We start from the raw sequence: 18,274 nt of genomic DNA on the forward strand, positions 1-18,274 counted from the left end.
AGGTGGGGTTGGAAGGGAATTGGCGCATATAGTCACAGAGTGATACAGCGTTGAAACAGGCCCTTCGACCCAACTTGTCCACACCGACCAATATGTTCCATCAACATGTCCCACCTGACTGCGTTGGGCCTATATCCCTCTAAACATGTCCTATCCATGCACCTGTCCAAATGTTTCTCAAACGTAAAAATGCTTGTGATTGAAGGGAGATGATAGTCTGGATCCAGGGTGCAGTAGTCATTCTGTCAGAACTGCTTGTGTACAGCCTTTCACTAAACCCAAGTAGGCTTGGACATTGTGAAAAGTGTCATGAAAAGGGTACAATTATCATGAAAAACTGAGCAGCCTGGATACATCTCTCCGTAAAAGAGAATGTGGAGGGACAACCTAGTAAAATACTCTAAAATAATTTGGAGATTTGATGGGTAGAGTCTGCAGCATGGAGGCTGTGGGCCTGGAGCTGAGCTGGACCTCACGTGAGGCGATGGCTATTCCTTTTCTCCAGAGACGCTGTCTGAACCGCTGAGTTACTCCAGCTTTTTTTTGTCTATCTTAGAGATTTGATGGAATACACGTTGAGATATGTTGATGCAGGAAACACTCAAAGCAGTGGCCAGAATGTTCAATAGTAAATTGAACAGAGGGTTCAAGCTAAATTTAATTGTCACAAGGAATGCTTACTATGTACATCCATGAAAGCGAAGCGAATGTGACAACCGCAAGAGATGCAACACTTGTCCCTTTACCTCCCCCCTCGACACCGTTCAAGGACCCAAGCAATCGTTCCAGGTGTGACAGAGGTTTACCTGCATCTCTTCCAACCTCATCTATTGCGTCCGCTGCTCTAGATGTCAGCAGATCTATATCGGTGAGACCAAGCGTAGGTTGGGCGATCGTTTCGCCGAACACCTCCGCTCGGTCCGCAATAACCAAGCTGACCTCCCGGTGGCTCAGCACTTCAACTCCCCCTCCCACTCCGTCTCTGACCTCTCTGTCCTGGGTCTCCTCCATGGCCACAGTGAGCAGCACCGGAAATTGGAGGAACAGCACCTCATATTCCGTTTGGGGAGTCTGCATCCCGGGGGCATGAACATCGAATTCTCCCAATTTTGTTAGTCCTTGCTGTCTCCTCCCCTTCCTCAGTCCCCCTGCTGCCTCCTCCCATCCCCCAGCCTTCGGGCTCCTCCTCCTTTTTCCTTTCTTGTCCCCGCCCACCCCCGCCCCCGATCAGTCTGTCTGAAGAAGGGTTTCGGCTCGAAACGTTGCCTATTTCCTTCGCTCCATAGATGCTGCTGCACCCGCTGAGTTTCTCCAGCTTTTTTGTGTAACCTGAGGATTTTCTTTGTGGTTTGATGCAGGGGATGAGAAGGTGGCACAGTGGTAGAGTTGTTGCCTTACAGCGTCAGAGACCTGGGTTTGATCATAACTGTGGGTGCTGTATTTGTACTGTGGGTGCTGATTGTATGTATTCCCTGTGACTGCATGGGATTTCTCTGGGTGCTCCAGGTTTCCTCCCACATTCCAAAGAAATACATGTTTGTAGATTAATTGGCTCAGGTAAAATTGTAAATTGTCCCCACTGTGTAGGATAGTGCTGCCGTATGGGGATTGCTGGTTGGCATGGACTCGGTGGGCCGAAAGGTCTGTTTCCATGCTGTATCTCTAAAGTGGAATTCTCTGCCACAGAAGGTAGTTGAGGCCAGTTCATTGGCTATATTTAAGAGGGAGTTAGATGTGGCCCTTGTGGCTAAAGGGATCAGGGGGTATGGAGAGAAGGCAGTGATGGGATACTGAGTTGGATGATCAGCCGATCATCCAACTCATATCGAATGGCGGTGCAGGCTCGAAGGGCCGAATGGCCTACTCCTGCACCTAATTTCTATGTTTCTATGTAAGTCTGAAGACCTGACTTGATGTGAATTAGTGATCCACCCTTCCATCCCCACTCTCCACTCCCTGTCCCATGGCACCTTCCCAGGCAACTTGAGAAGATGTGACACCTGTCAATTCACTTCTTCCCTTCCCACTATCCAGGGACCCAAACAATTATTCCAGATGAAGCTGCAATTTACTTGCACATCATTTAGTATAGTGCACTACATTTGATGTTTACAGTGTAGCCTCCTCCATATTGGACAAACCACACACGGATATGGTGATCGCTTTATGGACCATCTGTGCTCAGCCCACAGGGATGATCCCGAGTCATTTTACATGGCGCCTTAATTCTCAATCCCGCACCCATTCCGACCTGTCTGTCTGTCTCCTCCTTCATTGCTATAATGAGGCCTGGTGGACACTACAAGAATAACATCTCACTCTTTGGACACCTTGGAGCCTTCTGGAATGAGCATTGACTTTTCCAATTTCAAGTAAGCTGCTCTCTCTAGCAAAACACTCAGTGGGTCAGTCAACATCTGTGGAGGGAATGGACAGGTAACCTCTCCAGATGTTGCCTGACTTGCTGAGTTCCCCCAGCACTGTGCTTTGCTCAATATTTCAGTATCTGCAGTCTATTGTATCTCCATTAAACTGTGCTCTCATTATTTCCCATTATCATGTCCCTTTCTCATTCCGTGTCATTAAATTGTTTTGCTGTAAGTCAGTACTAATGTTCCTTATCGCCCGAGTCTTTCTTAACCTATTACCATATAAGGTTTTTATCTCCTACCTCAATCCTTCATTCTTTTCTCTTTTCATTCCCCCCCCCCCCTTTTCATTCCCCCCCCCCCCCCCCCCCCCTGCTCCTGCTCTGCTTTGATAACTAAACCCTCTTCACTCCTTCGTCACAGCCCCCCCCCCCTCCCCTCCATTTTCTTGCCCCTCCCTAGTTCTGAGGAAGGGGCGCTGACTTGAAATGTTGACTGGTCTCTCTTTCCACTACTTGACTAGATGCTACTTGACTGGCTGAGTTCTTTCAGCACTTCTGTGCATTAAGCATTGATAATTTGGTCCAAAAGTCTTGCTTACAATTTGAGAATGGTTCTGAGCTACTATCTGCGTCATTGAAGACCCTCGGACTATCTGTAATCAGACTTTACTGGAGCTAAACGTTATTCCCTTTATCATGTATCTGTGCACTGTGGACAACTCGATTGCAGTCATGTATAGTCTTTCCGCTGGTGGGTTATAAACAGCAAAAAAGCTCTTCACTGTACCTCGGCACACGTGACAAATAAATTAAAAATAAACTAAGTTTGTACGTGATAAAGATGTAGGAGTTTAGCAATGAGTCACTGTCTTATCTGTTACCTGTAAGTAATGCAGCTGAATATAGCAGCTTGTGTATGTTGGAGGAGCCTATTGCATGGTCTAATATCCCGTGGTTCACTTTGTGTGAGCAATGCTACAGCATGTATGCTAATGGCAATCCAAAATCATCTTCGATCAAATGGAAATGTGTTGAAAATCCTTCTGCAGAGACTGATTTAGTTCATGCTTAGGGCGGCACAGTGGTGCAGCAGTAGAGTTGCTGCCTTACAGCGCTTGCAGCTGGGTTCGATCCTGACTACTGGTGCTGTCTGTACAGAGTTTGCATGTTCTATCTGTGGTGCCTGGGTTTTCTCCGGGCACTCCAGTTTCCTCCCACATCACAGAGACATAGAGGTTTGTAGGTTAATTGGCTTCTGTAAATTGGCCCTAGTGTGTAGGATAGAACTAATGTGCGGGGTGATCACTGGTCACCGTAGACCTGGTGAGCTGAAGGGCCTGTTTCCACACAGTATCTTTAAACTAAACTATTCTCCAGTTGAAAGCTAAACTTTGTTAGTTAAAGCTAGTTTGTAAAGTGAAATTTGTTTGTTTCTTTAATGACGAATTTCCGTTTCTCTTACTCTACAGGAAGAGGAGGATGCTGTACAGTTTGCCAATCGAGTGAAAGCTGCCATAGCTCAACAAGGTGGCCTCGTGGACCTTTCCTGGTAATTCGACCTACTTGGACGGCGGGCGATGTCAAAGAGAAATCTTTAAAGAATCTTAAAAAATTTATCTTCATAATCTGATTTTTTTTAAATAAATGTCATCCCAATTTAATAAAAAGGGGAAAGTGCAGCAAATCCCTTCATTGAGTCATAGAGTCTTACAGCATGGAAACAGCCAAAACTTGCCCACACCGGCCACATGTCCCATCTACACCACTGCGTTTGGCCCATTTCCCGGCCCGATCTATTTCTCTCATGATTTTGTACACTAAAATCCCCCTAGTCATTGATTGGTGTTTGAATTCTGTGACATGTTTGGTGAGGTGGCTAGCAATTAACCAACTTGCCCATACCGACCAACAAGTCCCACCTGGCAGCGTTTGGCCCATATCCCTCTAAACCCGTACTATCCATGTACCTGTCTAAATGTTTCTTAAACGTTGCGATAGTCCATGCCTCAACTACCTACTCCGGCTGCTCGTTCCATACACCCACCACCCTTTGAGTAAAAAAAAAAAGTTACCCCTCAGAGGTAGAAGGACAGGTGTTGCACTTAGTGTGGGTGCATGATGTGGTGTCTTTAGATGGGGTGGTAGATGGGATGGAAGAACACTGCAGGGAATCAGCAATCCCTGTGAAATGCTGAAAGCAGATGGGAGCATGCGTTTCTTGGTGATTTTTGTTAAAACTGATGAAGAATGGTCCGTTGAATGTGGAGTGGAAGGTAATCACTAGGAAGTGGGAGTGAAGGCAAAGGTGCGGGAAATAGATGATATGCATAGCAAGGAACTGCAGATTCTGGTTTCTATGAAATAGACACAAACTGTATGGCAAATCAAATTCCTCGTATGTTACAAAACATACTTGGCTAATAAAGTATGATTGTGATTGTGAAAATGCTGGAGTAACTCAGTTAGCATTAGAGCATCTCTGGAGAAAAGGAATAGGTGATGTTTCAGGTTGGATCCCTTCTTCAGCCAAGTCCGCTGAGTTACTCCAGCATTTTGTGTCTATATCCGGTCTATGGCTCTGTCCACTAAATTTTATTTCCTTTCATTCTAGGGATGGAGCCCTGAAAAGAGCCAAAGTTAAAGACAGTTTCAAAGAACAGCAACAGAAAAATTACAGCAAGACGATTGTTAGGAGTGAAAGCAACTGAAGAGAATGAGATGTTTGTCCATCCGTCCCTTCTGATGGTCATTGTTTACATCTTCACGTCACTTGGGTTAATTGAATGTTGTCTCTTTATTTTTGTAATGTGAGAAAATGTATGCATTCAGTTCCAAATAGAAAATTACCTATAAATGATAATGGTTCAACTGTGTTTGAGTGTTGATTTATGAGACATTCATGTGGATGATCAATGTATCAGTCTTGGTTATCCAACTAAAGCTGTGCAACATACAGGCAAGCCTTGGTGTGGACCTTCGTTCATCATTGCTGTGTTTCCAAGCTTGTTTTGCTGAACCATGACATTATCCTTTTCAGTCTTATGTTCCCTGTTCTTTTTTTCACCCTGAACAGCAGTGAAGAGGAGAGGCAGGTGAGGGACAAGGCTGAATAACTTAGCCCTGTTTTTGTGCAGTCCTCGGCTAATAGAGTCATCGTCATACGGAGTGGAAACAGGCTCATCGTCCCAAATTGCCCACACTGACTAACATGTCCCATCAACACTAGTTCCACCTGCCTGCGTTTAACCTATATCCCTCTAAACCTGTCCTATTCATGTGTCTAAATGTGTTTTAAACATTGCTCTAGTATCTGCCTCAACTACCTCCTCTGACAGCTTGTTACATACACCCACCACCTTTTGTGGGGAAAAAAAGTTACTCCTCAGCTTCCTATTAAATCTTTCATCCCTCCCCTTACATCTATGACATCTGGTTCTCAATTTCCCGTCTCTGGGCAAGAGACTCTGCCTTGGTGACCGTAGAAAATAGGTGCAGGAGTAGGCCATTCGGCCCTTCGAGCCTGCACCGCCATTCAATATGATTATGGCTGATCATCCAAAATCAGTACCCTGTTCTGGCTTTTTCCCCATATCCCTTGATTCCCTTAGCCCTAAGAGCTAAATCTAACTCTCTCTTGAAAACATCCAGTGAATTGGCCTCCACGGCAGAGAATTCCACAGATTCACAACTCCGGGTGAAAAAGTTTTTCCTCATCTCAGCCCTAAATGGCCTTCCCCGTATTCTTTTTCAAGGAGTTTTCAAGAAGCTAATAGCATTAAAGAAAAGTAAAAGAGAATGAAAGGGAACAAAATTACTATTTTTATACTGGTTTACATATTAGATGGGTTTGCTGGTCATTTCTGTGAGACGGATGGTGAATTTGTTGAAATTATCAACCTTATCTGAAGAGAAATACTGGGATTGAAAAAACAATTTTTGGTTTCTTAAGTATCTGGTTTCAGTAAAAGATAAGAGTGTCAGAGTTTCCTTGCAGTAGTAATTAGCAAATTCCTAAATTGATTAGCAAGGGTGTCAGGCTTTATGGGGGGAAGGCAAGAGAATGGAGTTGAGAGGGAAAGATAGATTAGCCATGGATAGATTGAATGGCAGAGTGATCTTGATGGGCTGAATGGCCTAATTCTGCTCCTAGAACCTATGAATTTATGAACAATGCATGGATCCATATGGTCAAACCTGGAGTACGGGCTGGGTATTGTCATTTTGGAAGTAATTAATATTTACAACTATTGAATGTTGTTTGATCTTGAAGCAGTAGATGATGAAGGTGTATGTTCTGGTTTTGACTGCCAAACGTACTGTATCACTTTTTCAAAAGAAACTCATCACTTTAAATTATTTTTTTTTTAAAGGCCACAGGTTGCTGCGAATGGCTGGAATAACTGCTTTGGCTTACACAAGTTTTAGAATAACACATATGCACTCTCAAAGAGATTTTAAACCCAACATAATTCACTTCTGGTTATTCAATACAGGGTGTCATGGTGGCGCAGTGAGAGAGCTGCTTCCTCACATTGCCAGAAACCCAGGGGCAATCCTGACTACGGGTGCTGTCTGTATAGAATTTGTACATTTTCCGTGTGATGATGTGGGTATTTTCCGGGAGCTCTGACTTTCTCTCTCACTCCAGACGTGCAGGTTTGTAGGTTCATTGCCTTCGGTAAAATTGTAAATTGTCTCTAGTGTGTAGGATAATGCTCGTGTACGGGGTGATCGCTGGTTGGTGTGGTCTCGGTGGGCCGAAGGTCCTGTTTCTGTGCTGTATCTCTAAATTCTCAATAGATTAGTTTATTTATCTTAGATAATTATAATGGAATGCACAGCACAAATGCAACACTTTATGACATGAGTTGTTCAGTCCCCAATTGTTTAAAAAACAATAAAAAGACCTGGGTTTTGAGAAATACTTTCATTGATATTAGAGTTGAGTCTTTGTTGAATTATTTCATGTTATCCTTCATCCAGCCTGCTTTGTGTCGAACTGATAAAGTATAGTACTCTTAGGAAGATCCTGTGACATTTTCATGGACTTCCAAAGACACCAATAATCAAAGGATACTTTTTCAGTGGTCAGAACAATTAACAATTTGTGAAGATACAAATAACTGCAGATGCTGATTTATACCAAAGATAGACACAAAGTGCTGGAGTAACGCAGTGGGTCAGACACATCTCTGGAGAAAAAGGATGGGTGATGTTTCCTCCTTGGGTCCCGACTGAAAAGTCACCCATCCTTTTTCTCCAGAGATGCTGCCTGACTTGCTGAGTTAATCCAGCACTTTGTGTCTAATGATTTGTGTCACCGTGGCAGGTAATACATTCACTCATAACTTAGTTATAATTTAGAGCCATCCCTGCTTTGTGTTTGCAAGTTTGTACATATAGAAAATCTTAAAAATATGAAATTAGCAAAACCATATTCAATGCAGACAAGGCAGTATTAATAATCCATCTCAGAAGACATAGAGCAGAATTAGGCCATTCAACTCATTTTTATTTAACTATTATTATTTTCCTTCTGAAACCAGGGCACACATCTGCCACAGCTAAGGAAATGCAGTTTTGTATTCACCTTTCTCTGCGAGTTATCCAAGTTCTCACCAGGAACATCCAACAGGAAATTAAGATCACCAATTTTAAAATTGGTTAATTACGATATTGAAATATTCTTACTTAACCCAGATCTATTTGTGGTCCTGATCATGTAAAGTTAAAGAGTAAATGCACATTTTAATGTCTTGAATGATCATGGTTATGGTGGAGGAAGGAACTGCAGATGCTGATTTACACCGAAGATAGACACAAAATGCTGAAGTAGCTCTGGAGAGAAAGAATGGGTGACGTTTCGGGTGGAGGCCGTTCTTCAGCAGGGTGGGCCTGTTCGCATCAATATAGTTATTCAGGATTGTTCAAGAGATTTTTTTTTTAAATTAATGGTACGGTATTGATGCTTTGTGGTACCAAAACCTTTGGCCTAGTTCCAGTTTTTATAGTTTACTATAGGTTGAAGTATTCTTGCACATTTTACATTGAGAAAGATAACTGTGAAATGAAATAATTGAGTGGTAAGAAAAGCTAAGATTGTTTGACTAAGCCACCCTGACTTTGGCAGATGTACAAGATTCTCAGAGCTTAAGGAAATCTAAATTTAAGGAAAGTGAAATTTAAGACAGCTACCAGTGAACTCATCAGTGGCAGTGGATTCAGGAAGATAGAGGATATCTCTAGACAGAGGTTCATCGCTCTGCCTCAAAGTCTGCCTGGAAAGGTGAACCAAACAATGGGGAGTGTGGTGGAAACCTCACTAATTATACTGTAGGCATTAATGGGGGGAACATTTCATATTTTGTGTGTTCAACTAGAAACCAAAGAAATAGCTTGCATTTTTTTTCTGACCTCCACACATTAATGTAAGTAGAACCAAGTTTTTGGGAGGTGTATATAACTTGCATTTAGCATTTGTACATGTGCGCACAAACAGATGCACTCTTAACATTAGTTGTTAACACTAACACTTAACATTAGTTGTTAACACTCTTAACATTAGTGATACCTTTCACTCTAAACATTTTATTAAACAGATCGCACATCTCAAGACTGAATAGACGGCATCAAATTCTGTTAATTTCAGCGAATGATTCGCATTGTAAATTTGTAAGTCATTAATATTGCTTTGCAGGAAATACAGTTTTTTTGCAAAACATCATTTTCTCCAGTAGCTTAACATATACTGTTTAAGTGCTGCCAAGTATGATTCTGTTAATAAACGATTGTTTGTTCAAGATGTTGCCTTGCTTTGTTATTGTTAAGGCTAATGCATTCACAATGCAACTTGTGTGTTTTCCAGAAGGAATGTTGAGGAGATGTTAATATTATCTGAATTGGTTGGCAAAAATGTTTTTGGGTGGTACAGCATGGAAATGGGCTCTTCTGCCCAACTTGTCCATGCCAACCAAGTTTTATAACTGAGCGAACAGTGTGAATTTGCCTGCATTTAGCCCATGTCCATCTAAACCTCTACTATCCATGTGCTATCCAAGTATCTTTGAAACAGATATGAGTTGACAATAACTCATACATCAGCAGATTTTTCTGGCATCTTGTTTCATATATACACTACTCTCTGCGTAACAAATTGCCCCCCAGTTTTCTTTTACAACTTTTCTTAAAACCTTTCATGCCTCAGGTCTGAAGAAGGGTTTTGATCCGATAGATGCTGCCTCGCCCGCTGAGTTTCTCCAGCATTTTAGTCATGCCTCAGGGCATTCCTTCTTTCCCTTTATTCTAGCAATTGCCTGTTTGAAGTTGCTACATAGGAAAATACTTTTTTGCAGAGTATTCATGCAAAGCAAAACCCCACAATACCCAATGTTTTATTAAATGTACGGTTAGTCTATTGTCCCGTTGCAACCAGTCGAGGGATAAAATGTCAGTCGGGGGAACGCCACTCCTCTTTAGATATTATCTTTGGATGTACTCACTGGAGTTTAGAAGCATGAGGGGGGACTTCATTGAAACCTACCAAATAGCGAAAGGGCTAGAAAGAATGGATGTGGAGACGATGTTTCCACTAGTGGGAGAGTCAAGAAGCAGAGGCCATAGCCTCAGAATAAAAGGATGTACCTTTAGAAAGGAGATGAGGAGGAATTTCTTTAGTCAGAGGGTGGTGAATCTGCGGAATTCGTTGCCACAGACGACTGTGGAGACAGTGCTTCCACACCTCAATTTTTTTTTCCTGAAATAGAATCCCAAATTTCCTGGAATTTGATGATATTTCCTGAAATTTTCAAAAAAGCTTCCTGCGTGCTATTGTTGTTTTTCTATCGCGGGCACACGTTAACAACACAAAGAAGAACAATGCAAAACAGATCCATGCAACTACACTGTATCTGCCTGCTTCTGTTACTCACTTGTACAGTATTATGCAAGGCATTATGCAGTGTGCACGTACGTATATGATGTAGCCTAGCCTGCATGGTATGCATATTGTGTGTTCAGTGTGTGTGTGCCTGGAACACAGTGTCACAAATAACTCAATACAACAAGGGGCATTGACTATGTTCACTTCAGTCTATTTACTGGTCTTTGGTTAAGACACTTTATGCAACATGCAGTTACTGTACAGTACATGTATGGGGAAATTAACTTTGGATAGTATGAAGCAAGAAATGAAAAAAATAATACATTTCATAACTTAACAATTTACTTGCAAAACTTAGCCATGAATTTCCTGCGGTTCAGCTGCCTCTGCATTATCTGCATTTAGTTTGAGCATGTCCTTTCAAGGATCCAACTGTGCAGCTTGCTTTTGTCCTTTCTTCTGTAATTTTAGCTTTGTTAACAGCAGTCCAAGCAAGCTCTCTTGTTTTGGCCTGTGGTCATCCTTTATCAGTTTGAGTTGGCTGAAAACCCTTTCAACAGCAGCATTTGAGAAAGGAAATGACAGCAACACACTGATTATTTTGCTCAAATTTGGGTGCACTTGGTTTCCACAGGCATCTTTCTGTGTGAATACTCCTCTCCAATACTCCTATACTGACAAACTACCATTCAAAGTGGGGTGCATGGAGTGTGTCCTCCATTCCTCCATCTTGAACTGATGCAACTTCCTTCAGGTATGGTAGTTTTTGGTACAAAGGACAAAGGACATTTATTGTCACATACACCAATTGGTGTAGTGAAATTTGACTTGCCATGCAGCAGACAGATAAAGATAAGACATAACATTAAAGAATTTAACAATAAACATAAAAAACATCCCCCCACAATGGTTCCCATTATGAGGGAAGGCACAAAGTCCAGTCCCCATCCCCTTGCCCACCCATAGTTGGGCCTATTGAGGCCTCCGCAGTCGCCGCTACGGGTGCCGATGTTACAGGCCCTTCTTCGCCGGGTGATGGTGCTCCGGCATCGGGGGAACCCTCTCAGCGGCTCGGGGTACCTGGAACGGCCGCTTCCTTACGGGAGGCCGCGGCTTCCGAAGCCAACTGGCCGCGCTGGACGGAGCTCCACAACTGCCGATCTCGGCGAGAGATCCCAGGCTCCTGATGTTAAAGTCAGCGCCGCCGCCCACGGCTGGCCGCTCCACAGTCCCGCAGCTCCGCGATGTTCACCTGCGGTCTCAGCATTCCGGAGCTCCAGCGCGGCGACCCGGGCAAGGCATCGCCCGCACCGCTCCACGATAGCGCTCCAGCGCTATGCCGCTGCCGAAGCAGAGGTTCTGGGCGGTCCCCTCAGGAAACGCCGCTCCAGGCCCGCTGGTAGGCCGCGAGGACGGGTCGACGGTGCAGCCCGGAGAAAAGCCGCCTCTCCGACCAGGTAGGGTCCCTAGAAAGCAGTTTCCCCCTCCCCCGCCCACCCCCCACATTAAAAAGGCTAGAACTCCGAAAACAAAAAACTCAACTAACTAAAAATTTTAAAAAAGAGAGAAAAAACGGACAGCTGCAGGCTGGGCAGCCATACCATACAGGACGGTACCCCCTAGACAGACAATGGTGCCAAGGGTAGTATAGTCAGATTGTATGCTACTGCTGGGTCTAGACATCTCAGGAAATCCAGTTCCTGAAGATTGCTGAATCTATTGCTGGATTTGTTTCACACATTCCATGAGAAACTGCTTGCAGTGATTCTGGAACAATGTAATGTCATGATGGTCTGCCCCAACTTTGTTACTAACACTTTGAATTATGCTTGAGGCCTTTACCCCGGTGTACACTTTACATAGTGGTTCAGAAGGAACTGCAGATGCTGGAAAATCGAAGGTAGACAAAAATGCTGGAGAAACTCAGCTGGCGAGGCAGCATCTATTGGAGCGAAGGAAATAGGCAACAGTTCCGGCCGAAACCCTTCTTCAGTCTGAAGAAGGGTTTCGGCCCGAAACGTTGCCTATTTCCTTCACTCCAATAGATGCTGCCGCACCTGCTGAGTTTCTCCAGCATTTTTGTCTACTTTACATAGTGGTGTGTGATGTTCTTCATCATTCACATTGGGGTTTCAGGGCTCACACATTCTGATGTGACAACTCCATAAAATCTGATGAAAGACCCACCAACAACTGTGAAACAAATGTAAACCTAACTAAACAAATTGTAAATGTTGGCTACACAACTGCACCTAATTTTTATTAGCCTGCTTCCAGCAATCAAACTCGGACAATTAACACAGTTAACCTCTAATTAGCCTCAAACTAAACTACTGGCTTGTGACGGCTCCCTCCCCCCTCTCCCTCTCCCTCCCCCCCCCCCCCCTCCCCCTCCCTCTCCACCCTCCCCCCTCCTCTCCCCCCCCCTCCCCTCTCTCTACCCCCCCCCCCTCTCCCCTCCTCCTCTCTCTCCCCCTCCTCTCTCTCTCTCTCTCCCTCCCCCTCTCTCTTTCCTACCCCCTCTCTCTCTCTTGCCTTCCTTCCTCCTCCTGCCATTCCCTCCCCATCTCTTCCCTCCCCATCTCTTCCCTCCCCATCTCTTCCCTCCCCACCTCTTCCCTCCCCCCCTCTCTTCCCTCCTCCTCTCTTCCCTCCCCCCTCCCTTCCCTCCCCTCTCTTCCCTTCCCCCTCTCTTCCCTCCCCCCTCTCTTTTCCCCCTCCCCTTCCCCCCCCCCTCTCTCTCTCCTCCCTCCCCCCTCTCTTCTCTCCCCTCCCTCCCTTACAGCGTTGGAGGGCCCGAGGCGGGGGGAGACGGGGGCCCTGGCCGGAGCAGTGCCTGATGATGGGTCACGGCTGCTGCCAGGACTGGGTTCAGAGTCATGGCCCTGTCTCATGGTGCGAGTCCACCCACGAGTGATGCCGAGTGAAAGAAAAAATCACATTCGTGGTTGTCTACGAGATTCCAAGTTTATGATCACGAATTTAAGCGAGTTCCCACATGTATGTTTAAGTTTGCCATTTACTCAATTCTGCAATGTACCAAGTTCCTCTCCCGAGTTACCACGTTCCTCTCTCGAGTTACCAAGTTCCTCTCCCGAGTTACTCTTGAGCCAACCGTGAATGAAGGTCTGTTTTAAGTATCAAATAGAGGAACTGGACAGCATCTCATACAGTAAGTATATTCTGATTCAGTATACAGAACTTAAAAAAAATAGGTAGGATCTCGGCCCCGCATTCGCTGCCATTGTGCAGCAAGGAGGCGGCGGCGAAGCAACAGTGTTAAAGAAGACAGCTCCATCCTGCGACTTTGAGTTAAAGATAAAATTCAGTGCGGCCGCATCTATTGATATGACCTACAAATGGAAAATGCACACTGTCCAGTACCAGAGCAGTTATACTTATGATTTGTTCGAAACACACATCACGTAGTTAGAAGACCAGCGGGTGGAGGTTTGCTATATTTTAATTGAATTTACTGCCAGGTCTACAGACTGCAGGGAGACGGGAGATGAAATCTTTGAATGTGGGCGGATGTCTCCGCGCCTGCTCGTTCTAAGCGGAATATATTTTTAGTTGCCTTTCAAGCCGGGCTTTGGTTTTATTCTTTTCGTGTGTGAGGTGTGAGAAGTCCATGCCGGGTGCTGGCTGGCCGGCCGCAGCCGCTGTTCTTTCACATCAGTTGCACATCAGATTGTTGGGAGACGGAGCTCAGGGTTCGGGGGGGGGGGGGGGCAGCAAGGGGCAGGCGTCATTCATCTATCTGGGATGACAAGGCTCATGGGTTAGGCTGGGATCATTCTCTGCTCTCATATCTCTCTTTCTGTGTGTGCATTAGCAGGGGGAAGAGCGGTCTACCTTGCTGGGGCACAAGACCTCTGCCGCCTGCCCCTTGCAGCCATCAACTTGTTTGTTCCTTTGGTGCGCCTCATCTGCCCTGCTCCCATCCCAGCCCTGCCCCAGCTCTCTGCCCCATTCTCTTGGAAATGTCGCTTCCGCCGCTGTAATGAGAAGGGGTCCAGCTGGCTGGCTGGGTGGGTGGGTGGGTGGGCAAGGAGGGGGAGTGGGTACAAACCACCAAATCCATTCTCAAAAGTCGGGCAGAGCCGTGTAGAACTCACGTTTCTCTCTGCTTCATATACGTGGGAATTCTCTCAGTATGGTCACTCAGCAGGACAGGCAGCATCTCTGGAGAGAAGAAATGGGTGACGGGATGACGTTTCCAAAATTCTGCTGCGTCTTTTTGTTACTCTAGCACTGTGTGTTCACTTTTTGTCAACCAGTATCTGCCCTTTCTTGTGTATGGCATTATTTGTATCTGTGGCAGTTGATTGTCGCTCCCTTCAATTTCCCAGGGGGTCGGAACGGGACTGGAGTCGGGAGAAAAAGAGGGGGGGGGGGGGGGGTGTTGGGGTGGCATAGTACGGGAGACAAGTGTAGAAGAGGTGTACTGACTGTGTGGGCAGACACTGTGGTAGTGATTGCCCATGGCGTTCACTGTCGTGGACTTCATAATGCGGAGAGCATTATAAACAGTTGCCGCAAAAAAAGATTTTGTGTGGATCTGGTATATCTGGCTTCAGGACTGCAGTGTGCAATTGTCACCAAAATACACTGCATATTTAGAAAGGAAAAATACAAAACATGTCAATACCACTGGATAGGCGTTAGTCATGGTGCTGTACAACACGGAAACAGGTCCTTCGGCCCTGCTTGGCTGTGCCGTCCAAGTTGGCATCTTGGGGTAGTCCTATTTGCCTGCATGTGGCCCATAGCCCTCTAAACCCTTCCCATCCATTTATCTGTTGTTAATAACCTCAAAAAAATATTAAGTCTACGTGAGCCTGCTTCAGTTTCCTGGGTCCAACTCAGAGAGAGGTCTCCCCCCTTGCCAGGGTTAATCACTCCACTGTTTATAATGTTCTCTGCATTATGAAGTCCTCGACAGTGAACCCCATGGGCAATCACTACCAAAGTGTCTGCCCACACAGTCAGTACATCTCTCCTACACTTGTCTCCCGTACTAAGTCACCCCAACCCCGCACTACCCCCCCCCTCGTGGAAATCTTTCATCATTTTGAAAGATTTTCACGAGTTAACAAGTTTCCCGAGTACCTGCCGTTAGCGCCACGAGTCGCTAAGTTACGTCCACGAGTTCCGACGTTCCCGCTACGTTAATTCTACGTGATTACCATGAGTTTGATTTGTTTTAAACTCGGGATCACTCGTGGGTGGACTCGCACTGTGAGACGGGGGTTTCAGTCGTTTGCGCTCCCGCCCGGTGATGGGAGAACGGTCTCCCCGGTCCGCCGACCTGCTCACCTGGACACCAGGCTGACTGGCGGCGAGGCTCAGACGCCGTGGATGGAGGTGATGGACCGGGAGAGAAGAGACCACAGCGGGTATTCCTTTTTTCCCCCAAATCATTCCGCAGGCCGGATTGGACCCCTTCGCGGGTAGTTTGACACCCCTGATATAAAACAAGCATGGACCCGATGGGTCCAACTCCCCCTCCCCAACGCAATATTCCGCGGCCCCACTCACCCAGACACAAGCGATGTAGTGAAAATGGTGATCTGGTCCTGCCCGGGCCTACTGTGCACGCGCAAGGAGACGAGTCATTTTGCGTTCCTACCGCGTCACCGGCGTCATTTTCAATTGTGACGTGGCTGACGGGCCTCCCCCAACTGCACAGGCGAGATGGTCATAAATATACTTTTTTCCCCCCAAATCATCCCGTGGGACGGATGAGGAAATTTCCCGAAATTATTTAATTTCCCAAAAATCACCCAAAGATGACCAGAATTTCCTAAATTTCGGGTAATTTCCTTCAAAGTGGAAACACTGTGTGGAGGCCAAGTTAGTGGGTATTTTTAAGGCAGAGATTGACAGATTCTTGATTAGTATGGGTGTTGGGGGTTATGGGCAGAAGGCAGGAGAATGGGGTTGAGAGGGAAAGATAGATCAGCCATGCTTGAATGGCGAGGTGTAGACTTGATGGGCCGAATGGCCTAATTCTGCTCCTATAACTTGTGAAGTACGAACATCAGGGATTTTTTACATCGAGCAGTCAAAATGGTCCTTCATTTCACCTCTCATCGGAATTACAGCATCACCAGCTCTTCTTAGTTGGTGTAAGTTCCATTTAAATTCAACTCAGATGAGGCAGGTGATAGTTAGTGAATTCATGGCTCCCTATTATGTGCTGTACTACAGTAAATTATATTTAATTGCAAAGAAACCACATGGCGTAGTTTAAGGAACAATATTTCAAGTAGATTCCTTAATTACCCATAAATAATGGAGCATAATGGAGAGAGCATAAAAGCAAATGGGAAAATCTATGAAACATCACCCGGCTTATTGAATGTTACAAACTAACCTGCAAACAGCTTCCCAAAACTGTTAATCATTTCTCATAAATCCCAGCAATAAATCCCGGCAGAGTTTTAAAATGTATCTTGTACACAAACCTCCCCTGTTTTAAACATGTGTGAGGTTTCTTAAAAATAATTTTCATCTTATTCCCTCCCACTAAGGAAATTAGGCTCGCATTCCCAACTCTGTCTGAGAATTGGGCCGATTCAGCTTATTGAATTTGAGTAGCCGGTGATTTTGGCATTTTCAGTGGTTTGTTGAAATATCACAGTAGCATTGCTGGGTAGCGGCATCGAATTGTTCATTATATCACTCATTTTAGCAACTATACTCCCTTTTACACATGTTGTAGGATTATTTCTTCGTAAAAAGAAATACAAGTAACTCCTCCACTATAACACTGAACACCGGAGTGCCACAGGGCTGTGTGCTCAGCCCTCTCCTCTATTCCCTCTTCACCCACGACTGCATCCCAAAGTACGGATCCAACGCCATTATTAAGTTTGCTGACGATACCACGGTAGTAGGACTGATCAGCGACAACGACGAGTCAGCCTACAGGGAGGAGATCCAGCACCTGACAGCCTGGTGTGCCAACAATAACCTCGTCCTCAACTTTAAGAAGACGAAGGAGATTATTGTTGACTTCAGGCAGACCAGAGGAGGCAGTCATACCCCCATCCATATAAACGGGACTGAGGTGGAGCGCGTCTCCAGCTATAAATTCCTCGGAGTACATATCTCGGAGGATTTGTCCTGGTCCCTCAACACCTCCAAGCTGATCAAAAAGGCACAGCAGCGCCTTTACTTCCTGAGGAGGCTCAAGAAAGCCCACCTGTCCCCCCGGATCCTGATCAACTTTTACCGCTGTACCATAGAGAGTATCCTGACCACCTGCTTCGTTGTATTTCGTTGTACTCATACTTGCATTTCGTTGTACTCATACTTGTATTTGTGCGATGACATTAAAGTTGAATTGAATTGGATGTACTCTTATACGTAAATGGTATTTATTAGTCAACAGTGACACATTGACAGATGGAAGATAATACATGAAAACAATCATCACTTTTTGAAGCGCACAATAGAAAGGCTGGAAATTGTTTCAATGGTGAGCATTATCCAAAAAAGAATTTAATTGTACCTTGGTACATGTGACAATAATGTACCATTGAGCCATTGAATGAAATGTGTCAGTATTTAGAGGGACCTTGATATCCTTGTCTATGAAATAAGCGAAGTTAAAAGTAGGCGCAGCAGTTAGTTAGGAAAGCAAACAGCATGTTGCCCTTTAATACAGTATGAGAGCATTTGAGTACAACCATAAAGGTGTCCTTCCAAAATTAGATAGGGTCCTGGGGAAAATGTAGCAGGAATTATGCCATTAAGCTGGAAATAGAGCAGAGGAAATTAGTCAGGGTTTGTGGGTCTATGCTGTAGGGAGTTTTGGCTGGCTAGACTTCATTCTTTTGAGTGTAGGTGGCTGAGGGGTGATCATAGGTGTATAACATTACGAGGGGAATAGATAGGATAAATGCATATGGTTGGGGAATTGAGAGCCGGGGGCAGGGGGTATAGGTGTAAAGTGAGAGGGGGTGATTTAATCGGAATCTGAGAGGCAATATTTATACACTGAGGCAGGTAGGTGT

General features: G+C 45.1%; 1 protein-coding gene across 2 annotated transcripts in view; it reads left to right on the forward strand.

Moving 5' to 3' along the window:
* Window positions 1-5,243, forward strand: part of gpat3 (glycerol-3-phosphate acyltransferase 3) — a 58,825-nt gene extending 53,582 nt beyond the window's left edge. For both annotated transcript variants that reach the window (XM_055642451.1, XM_055642442.1), the window contains exons 12-13: window positions 3,841-3,920; window positions 4,983-5,243. In XM_055642451.1, coding sequence (XP_055498426.1) covers window positions 3,841-3,920; window positions 4,983-5,079 — 177 coding nt within the window. In that variant the 3' untranslated portion in view covers window positions 5,080-5,243. The remainder of the gene's footprint in view (window positions 1-3,840; window positions 3,921-4,982) is intronic.
* The last annotated feature ends 13,031 nt before the right edge of the window (window positions 5,244-18,274 follow it).

Source organism: Leucoraja erinacea, chromosome 1 (genome assembly GCF_028641065.1).
Source record: "Leucoraja erinacea ecotype New England chromosome 1, Leri_hhj_1, whole genome shotgun sequence".
NCBI lineage: Eukaryota > Metazoa > Chordata > Chondrichthyes > Rajiformes > Rajidae > Leucoraja > Leucoraja erinaceus.